The sequence below is a fragment of the Mytilus edulis genome, chromosome 10 (genome assembly GCF_963676685.1).
Source record: "Mytilus edulis chromosome 10, xbMytEdul2.2, whole genome shotgun sequence".
In the NCBI taxonomy this organism is placed as follows: domain Eukaryota; kingdom Metazoa; phylum Mollusca; class Bivalvia; order Mytilida; family Mytilidae; genus Mytilus; species Mytilus edulis.
This window is the reverse complement of record NC_092353.1, coordinates 13136656-13154550: the sequence shown is the minus strand read 5'-3', so window position 1 is coordinate 13154550 and position 17895 is coordinate 13136656. Positions and strand designations below refer to the sequence as shown.

At 32.2% G+C, this 17895-nt stretch overlaps 1 protein-coding gene across 2 annotated transcripts in view; it reads right to left on the bottom strand.

The window, feature by feature from the left end:
* LOC139493441 (baculoviral IAP repeat-containing protein 7-like) overlaps window positions 1-12259 on the bottom strand; it is a 55254-nt gene extending 42995 nt beyond the window's left edge. The window contains exons 1-4 of one of the 2 annotated variants that reach the window (XM_071281841.1): window positions 11230-12259; window positions 8634-8799; window positions 7620-7795; window positions 6379-6475 (exon numbers count right to left, since the gene is read on the bottom strand). In XM_071281841.1, the coding sequence (XP_071137942.1) occupies window positions 6379-6475; window positions 7620-7795; window positions 8634-8781 (421 nt within the window). In that variant the 5' untranslated portion in view covers window positions 8782-8799; window positions 11230-12259. The remainder of the gene's footprint in view (window positions 1-6378; window positions 6476-7619; window positions 7796-8633; window positions 8800-11229) is intronic. The other variant, XM_071281843.1, reaches the window with a different exon arrangement.
* Between the last annotated feature and the right edge of the window lie 5636 nt (window positions 12260-17895).

Genomic DNA, 17895 nt, shown 5'->3' with positions numbered 1-17895 from the left:
TACCGTCTATCAAGAGTTTTAGTCTTTACCTACTGTTGGTAGTTAACATACAATATAGTGCTCCTATATACCGTCTATCAACAGTATTTGTCTATACCTACTGCCGGTAGTTAACATACAATATAGTGCTCCTACATGTGTATATACCGTCTATCAACAGTATTTGTCTATACCTACCGTCGGTGGTTAACATACAATATAGTGCTCCTATATACCGTCTATCAAGAGTTTTAGTCTATACCTACTGTTGGTAGTTAACATACAATATAGTGCTCCTATGTACCGTCTATCAACAGTATTTGTCTATACCTACCGTCGGTGGTTAACATGCAATATAGTCCTCCTATATACTGTCTATCAACAGTATTTGTCTATACCTACCGTTGGTGGTTAACATGCCATACAGTACTCCTATATATCGTCTATCAACAGTATTTGTCTGTACCTACCGTCGGTGGTTAACATGCCATACAGTACTCCTATATACCGTATATCAACAGTACCTATCTATACCTACCATCGGTGGTTAACAAGCATTACAGTACTCCTATATACCGTCTATCAATACTATTTTTCTCTACCTACCTTCGGTGGTTAACATATAATACAGTGCACCTATATACCGTCTATTATCAGTATTTTTCTAAACCTACCATAGGTGGTTAATATGCAATATAGTGCTCCTATATACCGTCTATCAACACTATGTTTCTAACCTGTTTCTATACCCACCGTCGGTGGTTCACATGCAATACAGTGCACCTATATACCGTATATCAACAGTATTTGTCTATACCTATCGTCGGTGGTTAACATGCAATATAGTCCTCCTATATACTGTCTATCAACAGTATTTAGTCTATACCTACCGTCGGTGGTTAACATGACATATAGTACTCCTATATACCGTATATCAACAGTACCTGTTTATACCTACCATCGGTGGTTAACAAGCAATACAGTACTCCTATATACCGTATATCAAAAGTATTTGTCTATACCTACCGTCGGTGGTTAACGTAATATATAGTGCTGTCTATTAAAATTATGTGTCTATACATACTGTCGGTGGTTAACATACAATATAGTGCTCCTACATGTGTATATACCGTCTATCAACAGTATTTGTCTATACCTACCGTCGGTGGTTAACATACAATATAGTGCTCCTATATACCGTCTATCAAGAGTTTTAGTCTATACCTACTGTTGGTAGTTAACATACAATATAGTGCTCCTATGTACCGTCTATCAACAGTATTCGTCTATACCTACCGTCGGTGGTTAACATGCAATATAGTCCTCCTATATACTGTCTATCAACAGTATTTGTCTATACCTACCGTTGGTGGTTAACATGCCATACAGTACTCCTATATATCGTTTATCAACAGTATTTGTCTGTACCTACCGTCGGTGGTTAACATGCCATACAGTACTCCTATATACCGTATATCAACAGTACCTATCTATACCTACCATCGGTGGTTAACAAGCATTACAGTACTCCTATATACCGTCTATCAATACTATTTTTCTCTACCTACCTTCGGTGGTTAACATATAATACAGTGCACCTATATACCGTCTATTATCAGTATTTTTCTAAACCTACCATAGGTGGTTAATATGCAATATAGTGCTCCTATATACCGTCTATCAACACTATGTTTCTAACCTGTTTCTATACACACCGTCGGTGGTTCACATGCAATACAGTGCACCTATATACCGTATATCAACAGTATTTGTCTATACCTATCGTCGGTGGTTAACATGCAATATAGTCCTCCTATATACTGTCTATCAACAGTATTTAGTCTATACCTACCGTCGGTGGTTAACATGACATATAGTACTCCTATATACCGTATATCAACAGTACCTGTTTATACCTACCATCGGTGGTTAACAAGCAATACAGTACTCCTATATACCGTATATCAAAAGTATTTGTCTATACCTACCGTCGGTGGTTAACGTAAAATATAGTGCTGTCTATTAAAATTATGTGTCTATACATACTGTCGGTGGTTAACATACAATAAAGTGCTCCTATAAACCGTCTATCAACAGTTTTCATTTATACCTACCGTCGATGGTCAATATAACGTATTATATGGTCCGTATATAGTGCTCATATATACCGTCTGTCAAAAGTATCTGAATTTACCTACCGTCGGTGGTTAACATACAATATAGTGCTCCTATATACCGTCTATTAACAGTATTTCTTTATACCTACCGTCGGTGGTTAACGTAAAATATAGTGCTCCTTTATATACCGTCTTTCAATAGTATTTCTTTATACCTACTGTCGGTGGTTAACATAGAATTTAGTGATCCTATAAACCGTCTATCAACCGTATTTGTCTATACCTACCGGCGGTTGTTATCAAAACAAACTATTTTCAATCGACAGTCCAAAGTTTCGTATCTATACTTCACTCTGAATGACTGATGACATTTATTTGACCAGTAACATTCCCTATTGTATTCATTATTTAGTTTTCTCCCTGAACTTGTCTGAAATATTTGCGGCTGTACTGATGGCAAACAACAATCAATCAATTTCTTAAAGTACTTCTTAATCTAAATAATATATTATTTTTTAATCTAACCAGTAATATGTTATCGGTGAATGTACGTATGACAATTACGCCAATTTTGAAAAAGCATATTTTTTTTCATTTGCGCACATTGACATTTTTTTAATTTGCGCCAAATTGATTCGAAAGGTTAGGTCTGATAAATTTAGATGATAAAATTAAACTTGTTTAACCAAACGCAGCAATTCAATGAACACAAGCTACAATATAGATAAATGTGTGTATAGACACATGTTGAGCTCATGGGTATCATCATTTAATCACACTTCTGGTACCCGAACATTTACTTTCATATATGGAACCGATGCCATAAAGAAAAAAACAGGCTTTAACTTATAAAAATTTTGATAAAAAAGGGGATGCTTTATTGTAGGGAAGATATCACAAGGTTGCAGTTCAACAGAAGTGTGGCATGACAATACTCAGTTAAAAAAGAATTGTGCATATGCAAATGTGCTTTTTATGTCAAACTGTTACAATCTTATTTTATAAAGTGCTACTTCAAGTGTGATGTACACTTGCAATAAACTTATCCTGCTTTCAATCCGCCTCCTCCTCCTCGTCACGTGTGAGCAAGTGGCAGGTGGCAAAAGGCCAGAAGGAATATTTTTGTTATTATATAAATAAATTCTATACATCTTATATGCCTCATGACTTGTGTTTACCTGTTAATTTGTGCAAATGAAGAAAATAAATTTGGCGCAAAGAAATAAAAAAAATAGGCGATAATTAAGTGCAGATTGGCGCAAATGGAAAAAGCCGAAGCAAATATAATCTTTTAACGTATCAAGATTTCAAGATTTTATTCATAACCTCAGACACATACTTGTGTACAAGAGGACAATAATATATACAACCATATTAAGATAATACATAGCGAAACAGGACAAACGAAACACAAATACATAGTATATTTTAAAAGACAATTGGTATAATTAGATTAAGTATTTCATGATTTTCTTCACGAAAATTGATAATTTCCTTTGAACTTGTACGTTACATATAGACAACAAGCCAGTGAATTTCTTCTTGCTTGGATTCATTACATAGTAATTTGGTACAAACTTTGATCTAAGAGCAGAAACATCAGCATTTTTACAGGTAAACAATATATGAAACTCATCCCCTATTCCCTCATTACATAATGTACATATTCTATTTTCCCTCGCGATCCCCGCCCATCTACCCGTCTCAATAGGTAACTTCAAATTCGAGCATCGAAGTTTAGATATGTAATATCTGTCCTTGGGTAATAATCGCAATAGATACGGTTCCAAACCAAACTCGAGTTTGAATTAATAAAGAATAGAATTCACCCCTATCAGATCAAATTGGTGTTTTCTTTCTTTTTTTCGTTCAGTTTCATCTAGTCCATTTGTTCATTTGACTCTGTCTCCATCACGACTAGAATGCATTTTAATTTATAATGTAAAGTCGTTCAGGTTTTTGTTTTATTATATAAAAAAAAGAAGATATAGCATGATTGACAATGAGACAACTCTCTAAAAGAGACAAAGTGACACCGGAATTAACTATTAAAAAAAACTTTAACAGATCACGGTACGCTGACGGTACAGATGTCTGTAAATTCAGAAATTAATGCGAGGTTTTTATTATTGCGACAATAATTAAGACTCGCATTTTGAAGTATTGCGTTTGAATTAATCAGGATTTTTTCTTAATCGTTGTAATCAAAATCTCATTTCAGGCTATAATGACACTCATTGCATTAAATATTTTAACAATTGTACGCAACATATTTACATTCAAAGACTATGAATTTGATGTATATTTGACAAGATTAGTTCGTTCGAGTTGCTAAAAATTCTATAATTTGTGTATTATTCTCCCAAGTTTATTTGAAAAGGTATAATTCCTCTATACAAATGGCAAAATCTTTCATAAAATATCCAGTAAGTTGGACAAACGTTTACCAAATCATCCCAATACAGTTTGATTTATATATTCACTTTGCTATTCCGTTCTTGCACAGTGATATAGTTCATTTTGCGTCATCCCATATTCTAGCAAAGGGAGATTATCTCAGCATCACCGTTACATTAGTAATAGCTCTCGTACATAAAATAGTTAGCTCGAACTGTATGATCCTGTGTGAATCTGATCTTTATATTAAAAGTGCATAAATGGTTCACATATGGGTCTTATTTAGACATTAAACAGTATCAAAACAATTAGTGCATTATAATATAACCAAATAGGCATGCAAAAAAGAATCAATAGGCAAAATATGCTTGTCTACCGTCTAATTCTAATTGCTAATATTTACTGTATTGTACATAGCTCAATTCCATTCCATTCCATTCAATTTTTTTATTTTTTTATTTTCAGCAGAAAACAGTATTTCTAACAATTAAATTGAATTAATTTGATATGACGTTGACACACGGTAATCACTCTCATGTTTTTATTTACATCGCTGTCAATCATCCGGTAAAGATGAATATTCATTACTACCCTCGGTAGTTAACGTCCCTCGATGGTTAACTTTAAGTGCCTACCGTAATTCACTGGTAGTCGTTTGTTGATGTGTTACACATTTGTTTTTCATTCATTGTTTTGTTCATAAATAAGGCCATTAGTTTTTCTCCTTTGAATTGTTTTACATTTGTCATTTCGCACTATGCAGTATGAGCTTTGCTCATTATGGAAGACCGGACGGTGACCTATAGATGTTTATTTTTTGTGTTTTTGTTCTCTTTTGAAGAATTGGCAATCATACCATATCTTCTTTTTTATATGTTTGTTTTTTTGCACATAGTTTACGGTGAAACATCAAGTTGTTCCGTTGAAATATGACTTTTAGACGCACCTTTTTTGCTCACTAATAGCTTTTCCCAACCTATGTACAGAGCAAAAAAGACAATCATTTTTTCACCACTAAAACAGTATTATTGTATTGTGTGTACACCATTTTTTTTTAGAACTGTGGCCTTGACCTTTGACCCATTGACATGAAAGATTAAAGAGTTCTCTACTTTCATTTTTCCTTAATAAATATAAGTTTCATTTTAGACCATCAAAGAAACAAAGTTACTAGTGTGTATTTCAAACCAATTCTTCCTTCCCCTCAAAAAAAAAATTAAAAAATATTTTAATTAGCAGCGATAGTGACCTTTGAATTTTGACAGTTTACTAATATCAAAAGGCAACGAAAATGAAAAAAATGCTTTTAAATGTTTTTCTTGGAGCGTAAAGCATTTCAACCCCTTGTATATGGATTCATTTGATTTTTGATGAATGCCAAAAAAAAAAAAACCTCTTCGGATGTCTACGTGCTCATAAATATAATAAATTATGATTTTGTTATAACTAGTTTTTATTGACTTTGAACAAGCTGTCAGTGTCTTTTTTGTTGTGGGATGTATAGATAAGCACCATGCCACGTCCACTCTTGTTTTTTTTTGTAAGGTGTTTTCTGCTTTGCACGATACCGATCTATATTTGCCTTTCCAAAGTCAGGAGTTTGTAACAGTTGTTCAGTACTTGTCGTTATATTGGTTTTTCGCAAATTGTTTTGTTATTAATTTATTTAGACTGTTAGTTTTGTCGATTGATATTTTTCATGTCTTTCCTGTATGGGCCTTTTTATAGCTGACTGTACGGTCTAGGGTTTTCTCATTGTTAAAGGCCGTACGGTTTCCATTTTATAGCTTACATTCACTGCATTTGAACTTTGGTGGATAGGTGTCTTATTGGCAATTACATCTTCTGTTTTTTTTTATGTATATAAAAATATAAAGTTTTAAACCTTTTTCTACAACAGACTGGCTTGTAATATTTTCGTTTTCTGTATCTCCTGGATTTGATACGGTTGTGTTGAATTCAAGATGACCAAGCAGGCTTTCCTTCAACAAATAGTTAATGAAATACTAAAGCATTAATATCAAAGTAATTAAATAATAATAATAAAAAAAATAATCATTGAATTGAATTAATTGATTCATAATTAGGTTTTGTTTCTGTTTTAAATCATGGTTTTGTTCTGGATCTATGTTTATTGAAAGCATATAAGATTGCATATTTTAGCTTGAATATTGATTCACTTATGATCACTTATAGAGTCTTAGCATCGGAATTAGACACATTTATTTTAAAACCAGATGTTGGTATGACGCGGATTAGGTTTTTCTCATATATTTTATGATGGTATAATACTAAACTCCTAACGGGAGAGATTGTGCTGATATTCATATGATGAAGATAATTTTATTTTAATCTGTCAATCAGTTTAATTGAGGTCTTGACCTGGCATGTCAGTAACTGCTAGTTGTCTGTTGTTATTTATATATTATTGTCATTTTGTTTATTTTCTTTTGTTACCTCTTCCGACATCGGACTCGGACTCTTAAACTGGATTCTACTGCGCGTATTGTTGTGTGTTTGTTTTTTCTACATTGGCTAGAGGTATAGGGGGAAAAACATGTATAACCCCGCCGTATTTTTGTGCCTGTCCCAAGTCAGGAGCCTATGGCCTATGTTAGTTTTGTATGATTTTAAATCTAGTTTCTTGACTTTTTTGTGTATTATAATTCGGAGTTCAGTATGACGTCTATTGTCACTGAACTAGTATCCATATTTGTTTAAGTGCATGCTGAAGGGCGAATCCGGATGCGTTTTTTTCTCGCTTCATTGAAAACCCATTGGTGGCCTTCGGTTGTAGTCTTCTCTATGGTCGGTTCTTGTCTCTTTGACACATTCCCAAGCTCCATTCTCAATTTTATTAAACAGTATGTGTCAACTTGAAACTAACAAATGTCAATTTGAATCCAAGAAATGTCTTCTAAGAGATAAAAAAAAAAACCTAACTTGGACATTAATAAATGTCTTCAAAGAGAAAAAAAACACACAACTTGGAAAAAAGAAATGGCAAGTTTGAAGTGAGAATTGTCAAAATTGAATTGATTTTTTTCTTTAACAGAACGTACTTATATGTTCCAGACTTTCGTATATATCATGTTTTAAGACAACTCACTAATATACTACACTTACTGCTTCCAGTTGTCGAACAGCAGTTTGTACAGCATCTATGAACTCTTGACCTTTCTTTTCTATGATAAATCTACATGTAGGTGACCATCTTGCATGTTCAACCAAAGGATCGTCCTCAGGCTCCCAGCTTCGTAGACCGATACCACAGTCAAAACAACGAACATGATCCTCGTTACCTAAATTCATCCAATTCTATACAATAACTGTGCATTACATGTACACAGAAGTTTCATACTACTATGACATGTCAAAAACTAAAACTATGTTCCGTTGTTGAATATGGTGTTTCATTGAAAGTATTTCAAAAATATCCTCTCTTTCTCTCGTTCTTTCACGTGCTTAGTTGAGAAGCAGCAAATACCAGTTTTGATGTCTTTGCTTTGACTCGGACGGAGGTCGAACGGACGATCTCCCAAACATGATGCGAACACGAGACCACCGCATAATTTGTCCGGCAGGGTTACATGTACATGTCTTCCTGTGAACTGTAACCCAGCGAACTATAGCACGTTAAAAATCCGACTCAGTATGTCAGTCTAGTCCAATGTAGGGTCCATGTTCATATCACATTATGATGTTCTCATCCTAAATATGCATATATTATTTCGCTGGAAAGCTCAACAGCCATTCATCCTGGTCACTTGGAAAATGCAGAATTTAATTTTATGATAATATAATAGGGTCGCACATATCCATTCTAGCGAAGTGCGTGTGTCCGTAAGAGGTAACTTAAAATGAAAATACTAGTATTGTGCATTCGGAGGTACAAAATGTGTATTTACATTATTTAATTGGAAGCCAAATTATTATTCTTTTGAAACATTGTTCCACGTAATCATATGAGTCATGTTGGAGATGGTAACCCTCTGTGATGTTGTTTTCCTAAAATTTTAGTAAAATTATACTGTCAAAATACTATACTCTGACTATAACAACTACGTTAAATATTATCTAGTTGTGTTAACATCTATGTGAAAACAATAACATTGGTTTTCTCAGTAAAATATAAAGTACCTGTATAAAAGAAACCAGCATCAACCAAAGACTCTTTATCAGCTGTATTTGTATTTGTCCATGAGCTAAACGTCACGAAACGTGACTGAGTTATACACATATTTGGATACTTCATTGGTCGGTGAGGTGGTTGATACAAATTCTCCATTATAAACTGATCATTTGTCTTAAAATAAAAAGAACAATAACATTTCAAACGGAAAACTGAATATCTACAGAAAAAGAACAGAGAGTAAAAAATATTTGTCAGATGAACATTGAAAGGATGGAGAAAAGCTATTACAAACCAAATATCTATCAAACATAGTGTTAACACATTATTTAAAATTAATTATCTCCTCTATTCGTTTATTTAATTTTCGATACTCTAAAAATCAAATGTCTAATGAAATAGTTTTATGCTCAGATTACAAACCAATGTCACTAGATGCCACATATTTATAACATTCGTTTTACTTGAATGTAGGACAGAAAGTCACAGGACAAAAAATCACAGACAAAAAGTTACAGGACAAAAAGTCACAATTCATTTTTTCTGATTATTTTCTTTGAATAAATAATGTTTATTTTTGTATTTTTCTTGAACTATTTTATATAAACCAATTTTGTAAATAAAATTTATCAAAAAAATATCAAAGATAATTAAATAATTGTTAAAAAAACAAAATTTCAAAGTGGCTTGGCACTTAAATGGCTTCATGGTGCCAAGAAATCTTTCTTTCGCACGATTAAAATTAAATAAATCTTTATTTTTCAAGTATAATGACACATTTCCTAAACTTTAATATGAATATATGTATTTAAAAGTAAATATTTCAAGATATTTCTCTTACATATCAAACAATTGATAACAGATTATTTGTGACTTTTTGTCCTGTGACTTTTTGTCCTACCAAATTTGTGACTTTATGTCCTGTGACTTTCTGTCCGTTTACCATTAGAGCCTTAAATCAATGGGGGCCTTTAAAACGAAGAATTCCAGTCCAAAAATCAATATTTTTTTTATCTTTTGACGTATCCAAAGCACTTTAAGCAACCCGAAATCAGGTTTATGCTTTACTAAAAAAAAATTAAAATCCGCATGTGCTACTAATATACTAAGATATATGCAAATAAGTCCGAAAATAATTTAATTTATGTAATGAAAATTATTTTTGAACAAAAAAGGGGGCCATATATAGTCCCTAGTGTTGACAGTGGGTTACTTGCCATTAATCTTTATACCCCTTCCAAATTTATTTCTCCATGTTTAATGCTTCAAATTGCAAGTAGGGGGTGAAATTACACTGTAACAAAATTTGGGTTCAGAATTTTAAAGGAAAGTAGTGATTTGGTCCAGCTGAAAAAGGTTTAAAATTAGCACTTCGGAAGCTGTCAAAAGATTTCAAGACGCCCTAAACATAAAATTGTCCATATTTTGAGTTAGAGCCGATGAAGTTTTCTATAATTTTGATATTATTTGTCCCAAAAGTAGTGCAACACACTGTAAAAGTTTCTTTGAGAAAGCGCAGGTGGGATTTTTTTTATTTTCATTTATGTTCTAATAGAAATGCACTACGAAATAATTGTGGTCTCGGACCAAATACGGCTCCTAGTGTACTGTGTCATTTGGTACGACGTTACGTAGAGATAAAATGTTATTATTGCGTTTTTGGAACTTATTCTTATATATAAATTTGAAACTAAGTGTTTTACTTACAGTAAATAATAATATCGGAAATGAAACTTTGTACATATCGTGACACCTGAGTTTACCCTTAATTTCACTTTGAAGTGATTCGTGATGACTAAATGTATTTCATTTACTTTTCATTGCTGTGTTTAGTTGGTATTGCTGATATTATCGATCACGAACGTAGTTTGTATTCCTTGTATTAAAGTTCACAAACCTAGTTAGTTTTGCTGATATTATCGTTCACGAACCTAGTTTTTATTGCTGATATAATCGTTCACGAACATAGTTTGTATTGCTGATATTATCATTCACAAACCTGGTTTTTTTGCTGATATTATCGTTCACGAACCTAGTTTGTATTGCCGATATTATTGTTCACGAACCTAGTTAGTATTGCTGATATCATCATTCACAAACCTAGTCTATATTGCTGATATATTATCGTTCAAGCCAAGAACCTAGTTTGTTTTGCTGATATTATCTTTCACGAACTTAGTTGGTTAGAAAATAGGAACAGAATGAATTAAACTTTCTTATATTATCATGTCTCAGCGAAAATATCTCGGAGTGATACGAAAAGAGCGTAATCAATATAGCATACTGCAAAACTTAAAAAAATATTGAGTGCTAAATGTGGAAAAAGGTTAGTTTATTCCCGATTTACTTTTATGAATTAATATATATAATTATCTCCCTTTCTTTTATAATGCTTAACCTACGTAAAGAAGGTGTATGTTCACACTCTTTGATATAAGGACGTTTTTTCAGTAAATCAGTGATGTAGTCTACCGTCTTAACTGTGTCGTAATACATAGAATAGAATTTTTAATTTAAAAGTAAAACGCAAGTACGTTATACAATGTTATATAATGCAACATATTATATTATAAATATATATAGGGAAAAAAGTAGATATTTTACCTGATCATGAATACATACTAAACATTATATCGCCTTCAGAAAGTTGATGTAAACTTCTGTACTTGTATTCATTGTAAACAACCATTTACACAACCATATAACAGAGATAGGTGGTACCAGGAAGTGTAATCACTAGATCAGAAAATTTACAAACTGCATTTATATTTAGCTATTATTTTCTACCTATATAAACTTTCTCCTTTATCATATACCTGTCGGTCATTGCACTTTTCATTTAACATCCTATTTCTATATCAGCGTTGTTTCATTTTATTTTGAGTAGCTTAGATCCAAACAGTTGGTTAACATGGTTAACTAATTAGGAAAGACTTCTAACAAGTGTGTAAAGGAATTAAAATTAAAAGTTATCAGTTCATATCGATTTCTTTCGGTTTGATTACTAAGATGTTAATGTATGATAAGGAAATTAAAATCTGACGACGGCAAGAAAATCTATATGCTCCTTACAAATTTTTATTCCCCCCCCCACCTAATTCTAACGTACTATCATTGTCTGAAATCTGTATGTAATATTTACTACTATAACATGTATAATCGACAAAAAAATTAATAAAAAAATTAAGCATATACTATGGAGTTAAAGAAGAAACTGAATCTGATTTATAAATACATAGAAATTAATTTGACAAAAAAATCTTGGTGATTCTTTCTTCCGATTGAATGAAAATAATGAAGCACTACGAAAGTTTCACTCTCTACCAGAGATAAGCTGAAGAAACAAAGACAATACCATGATTATAAAAAGATGAATTAACAGAAATCAGTCCATGTTTGGGATAGACACTAGGACATATGACAGGGTTAAACACGTTTTTGTGATCTATCTCCCTTTCCAAGCTCGATCAATTGACTAACCCCCCCCCCAAAAAAAAACAAAAAAAAAACAAAAAAAAAACAAAAAAAAACAAAAAAACAAACAAACAAAAAACAAAACCAAAACAAGTAATTAATAAATAACACCATATTAAAAAATAATCGTAGCTATTGAATGCAGTCAAAAGTATAAGACGACTTAAAATGGTAAAGATAATATTTTAACAGTTTTCAAATTATTGCGTCTCATGTTTTGGGATGAATACGAATCGCTTATGCATGGTTTGATGCACTTATTTAAATCTTATTTTGTTGTGTAGATAGTCTTGTTGTACTGTGTATAACATAACTAAATAAAGTCCATTATACCAAATAAATTGATGATGTATTCATCAGTGGTAAAAATATCGAAAAGATTAGACTTTGAAGAACATGGAAAAAAATATCCAAAGGATTTGCAAAGACTAGTTTAAAAAACTTATTGCTGCAGTAAATTATTAATTTTATAGTCGGCGCCCGGCGAATAATCTTCAATAATTGAAGGATCGCTAGAAACTTATAGAAGAAGACGAAGGGTATACATATTCCGTTGCTGTTCAGTAAAATTGAAACTCACTTGATATCAATCTTGTATTGTTGCATATTGAAATAAAGTTTCTTCCCTTTATTAAATGGTATTTATTTTTCTGCCGTTCCATTTGTATCCGGTTATCTATTTCAGCCATTAGAATGCGTATTTTGTTTTTAAATAACTACTGTTTACTGTAATTAAACACAGTTATTTTTGTTTTTTTCTGATAATATATATTAAAAGAAGTATCATTTTTTGTTACCCTTATCTTTTATTTACACAAGTTGAACAGGTACTTATATATCAAGGTAAATTGGATTAAAAGACCAAGTAACGCTTCAGTCACACTGACCCTATGGATATCGCGGAAATTTATACGTGTGCACTGTTTCCTACACTATACACTAAACGACCCTTGGTTTTAATGAAGAAATCTCTTACAACCGACCTTTCCCTGCTGATGATGTACTTATTAGTTTTAAACGAATTCATATTTCCTTTTTTGAGTTATTTTCATTCGGAACAATACATCTTTCTTTTGAAGAACCAACAACACCAGTCTACACATATACGTACAAATAAAACAAAAAAAAAAACCATTGTAAAAGAGGGACGAAAGATACTAGAGGGACAGTCAAACTCATAGATTGAAAATAAACTGACAACGCAATGACTAAAAACAAAAAGACAAAACAGACAAACAATAGTACAGAAGACACAAGGAAGCACTAGTGTGCAAGGAGAGCTAGTGTGCAATAAAATTCATTTTTGGATAGCTGAGTATTAAAATAGCCTTTGTATTGGGTTTATGTGAACATCAAGATTATGTAATGTATGTAGTATAGGCTGTTTTCTGTATGACAGTCCGTATTTGTATGTCCATACCATACATTAGTCCGGCAATTATTGTAATGTTTTTTTCCAACTTTTTGTCGCACGAACTTTGTGATTAGATTTTACGAAAAAATGAGGCGACAGACACCCAAATTTTATTTGATCATTAGGAAATTTAATGTTAACAGTTTCTAAAAAAGTATCACTCAAAGGCATTGAAATTCTAGTATGATCGAAATTTTGGGGGGATATGTGACATGTTTACTCCCCTTTTTGCAATATTTTATGGTAAATAAATGCAGTATGTTGCCATGGATACACATACATGTACAATTAATTATTTTTCACCCTTTTAACTTTTGAAAATCAAATCTATGGAAGATACTGATTACATACATATGCACATGTACAACACAAACAGTTAAAGTATCAGAAATCCAGGAATAGGAGATGATAAAACGTTTTGTGGCTCATTTTTAATTTTATTTTCTAACTGTGGAGTGCTACCCAACACATAAAAACCAAAGACCAAGCAACACTAACCCCACCAAAATTGAATTATTGTCTTCAAGGACACTTATTTGTTGATTTGTGTCCTGTGAACGTTAACTACAAGACCTTTTGTCAGATTTTCGGTCACTACAGAGCGCAAATGCGAGAGGGAAATCGTGATGAAAGAATGTAAACAAACTTGCACTGGAAGGTAAATATGAATAATTGATTCTTAGAAAACGATACAAAATAAACAAAAAAGTATCATTGCTCTTTCAACTTATATGTCACGTTTCCACGTGCTCCGAATCAATTATTTAATATATATGTGTCTCGATCTGGCAAATCCCGGCAACAAACTCAACTTGCACTCATTTCAAAATATTTTTTGACGATAATACGTAATAATTTTTAATAAGTATACTTATTTTTAGAAAATAATGCATGCAGGACTTAGTTTAGTATCATAGTATGTAAACATTGAAGAAGATGTAGTGTGAGTGCCAACGAGACAACTCTCCATCAAGTCACAATTTTAAAAAAGTTAACCATTACAGTGTAATATGTAAAGTGCGGATCCTAAAATATCATTTTCACTGTATATGCCATATATTTCTGATGTAGAATGATAAATAAACAGACGACTTTTTTTATAATTTTTGAAGAAAATTAGTTAAAATGTATATGTTTAGAAATAAAAAATACTTGTTAGCACAATGTAAGAGATGCGAACGGGGTTTTGTTGCGCCTAAAGCCATCCAGCTGTGAAATATATACCGAAAGAGGTGAATATTTAGGACATTTCACGAACAGATCGTGCAGGTGATTTAAAACTAGCAGGTAAGATGTTGTTGCAGAAAAATGTTCATTTCAACACAATTATTAAAGTTGTATAACGTAGAATAGGTTTTGTCATTCAGTTTTTTCATATTGAACTAAATTCCACTATGATGCTTTCTTGATGCGAGTCATGTTTACTGTCGAAAAATGATACTATACTTTCATTTTCACTGTAGAAAGATTCATTCGTATTGTATATGCGGTGCATTTTTACCATGTGATTTTTTTTTTATCTATTAAAGTCTTAATTTGGCCGACTTGCTCAAACAATAGATAAAGTAAGAGAAGGATTTGATAAAGTTTAACTTGCGGAGGAAAGTTTGATTTAACACTCTAATAAATTCAAAAGAAATAACATTAATTTCAAATGTATTCATTTAATTTCTTATAAATCGTAGGAATCTTTATCCTTGGTTTTATTTATCCCTTTCCACGACACTTCACCACTAGTTACGTACATCTTGATATGGATTAAACCGTTGGTTTTCCCGTTTGAAAGGTTTTACACTGGGGCCCTTTATAACCAAGACTCCATGTTGAAGACATATTTTGACCTATAATGGTCTAATTTTACAAATTGTGACTCGGATAGAGAGTTATGTTACAATTGTTAGAATTGTAACATATATAGTTGTCTCATTGTCACATATCACATCTTCTTATTTATCTATGGCTCAAACCGAAACGGGATGGGATAAAAAGGGATAAAAAAGCACAATAATTTCCTAATATATTTATATGGGCTTAATATTAGTGTTGTCAAATCGTACAGTTTTGCCTAACCGGTTACTCGGCTAGTCGTTCGACCGATAAACCCGGCAGTTTGAGTTCATGTTTGAGAGCCTTAAGTCTTATCTATAGTACACAACAAATGTTCGTTTTCATAATACGATGAATTAAAAAAAAAAAAGAGAATGGAAATAGGAATATGTCAAAGAGACAACAACCCAACAAAGAGCAGATATTTATGGTATAAGGATTGTCTGTGAGGAATACTGGAGAAGTTTGACTTTTAATAATCCAATACCACCGTATATACTATGGCGTTTGTAATATCTTCATATTGAAAACCTTCTTGATCTCGTCGAATTAAAATGATTCTTTCTCTTTCTTTTGATTTCTCAGAAAATAATGTGGGGTGTTTCAATTTGAAATTATAAAGGTTTATGACCCCTTCTCTGGCCATTTGTGTACGAACTTTTCAAACTTCAATTGTATCAAAACTACAGATATATTGTATAATAGAGATAGGCCATTTTGTACATATAACAAGGGGAAACTTGATGCAAATCAGCTATAGAAGGACCATCGAATGACTAGTTATTCCATTCAAATAGGAAAACCAACGGTCTAATCTATAAAAAAAATCGAGAAACACTTATGAACCACATCAAAAATGACAACCATGCATGTAACATATTCAATAATGTCGATTGCATTAAAATTAAAAGAAAATCGTTTTATATATATCATTTTCACCTAAATTTTCAGATAATCAAAAGTAAACAACATCTAGTTCAAAATATCATACAAAGCACTAATTTAAACCGGATATTGTTCGTTTGTAGTTCGAATATGTCAACTTTCAAATATATCAAAATTTTCCTTGAAGTGTACAAACTTAAAAAAGACAAGAAATTCAGCAGGGGGTGATGATATACTCATTACAACTAAATCAGACTTTACAAGCGATGACGTGGAAGAGCTAAAAACTGCTGATAAATCTTAAATAGTGTTGGCCAAAGTTGAAATATAGGGTAGAAGATCACTATATATTATCCTTTTACAATCCAAATTATCCAATGAATAAGGCTTAAGTGTTTTGAAACATCGGTTAGGAGAGCTACTGAAATACAAAATGCGAAAATATAAATTAGAGTAAATTTCAATCTCTAAAGATGATACTATGAAAATAAAATATACCCATCAAAATATCATCATCATTTGATGGCGTGGTACAAATAGTTGAACATTCCAAAAGGAAGGACAATACCCTAAAGCTTTCGATTACAAATTCAAATTTACAAGGTTACATGAACTGAAATCATGTCTGGAATCTCAGAACATGACATGACATAGTCTTTATGGAATTCAAAATGACACAATCTAAGCTTAAGAAGACTCCTAGCAATATGCAGATTAATAACAAGAAAACTTGAACACAATAGAGTAAAAACACATCAACAAACCCTAACACTGTTGAAGAACTTTGGCTAGAATTCAAAACAAAACTTTACGAACAAGTTGATGAGCATATTCCGCACAAAAAACTCACTACATTAAATAAAAAAACATGGATTACAGGTGAAACAAAAAAATAACGAAAACAAGAGACAGACTTTGTAAAAAGATGAACACATCTGGTAGATCTAGTGACAACATGAGGAACGAATAAAAACAAATAATACATCAGATACACAAAAGCAGAGGCAACAATACTGGCAGTACATTGAAGATATTGTTATACGTCTAAACCTCCTGATTGCACCTTGCTAGTTCCCCATTCATTTGTAATACGACTGGTAACGATATTGTCAGTGACCTAAACATTGTCAATTACACTTCTCCGCCAAAAAAGAAGACGTTAATACTTTGTATTATTGATTTACAATCGTGAGGTCGTTGATACATGTACATATCAGAATTACGAAGCTGAACGGGTCTATTAATACCCATGCTTTAGCAATCTTCAAAGACCCAAATGTTTCAAAACACTCCTCCTACCTCCATGACAAATATGTTGTTGTTCCGAAAGACAATGTTTTTTTTTGTTACACATGTAGGAGTAAATCAAATTAAATAGGCTGCATGGTAAATGAATAAGGTATTGGAAATTAACTTGGAAACTAAACATATACCCTAATGACACTTGCTAAAGAGAACATCCTGGATCATCGTAGATCTCTTCTATGTTCATGGAATATACGTTTAACATATGATAGCGGATATGTTCCAAATGTCATAACTACAAGGAATCAAAGGAGAATTCAAAACAAACAAATGTACAAATAATGGATTTTTAAAATGCTTTTGATTATTAGGTCTTGATAATCTACAAACGCATAAAAAAATAGGGTACAAACAAATGCATGGAC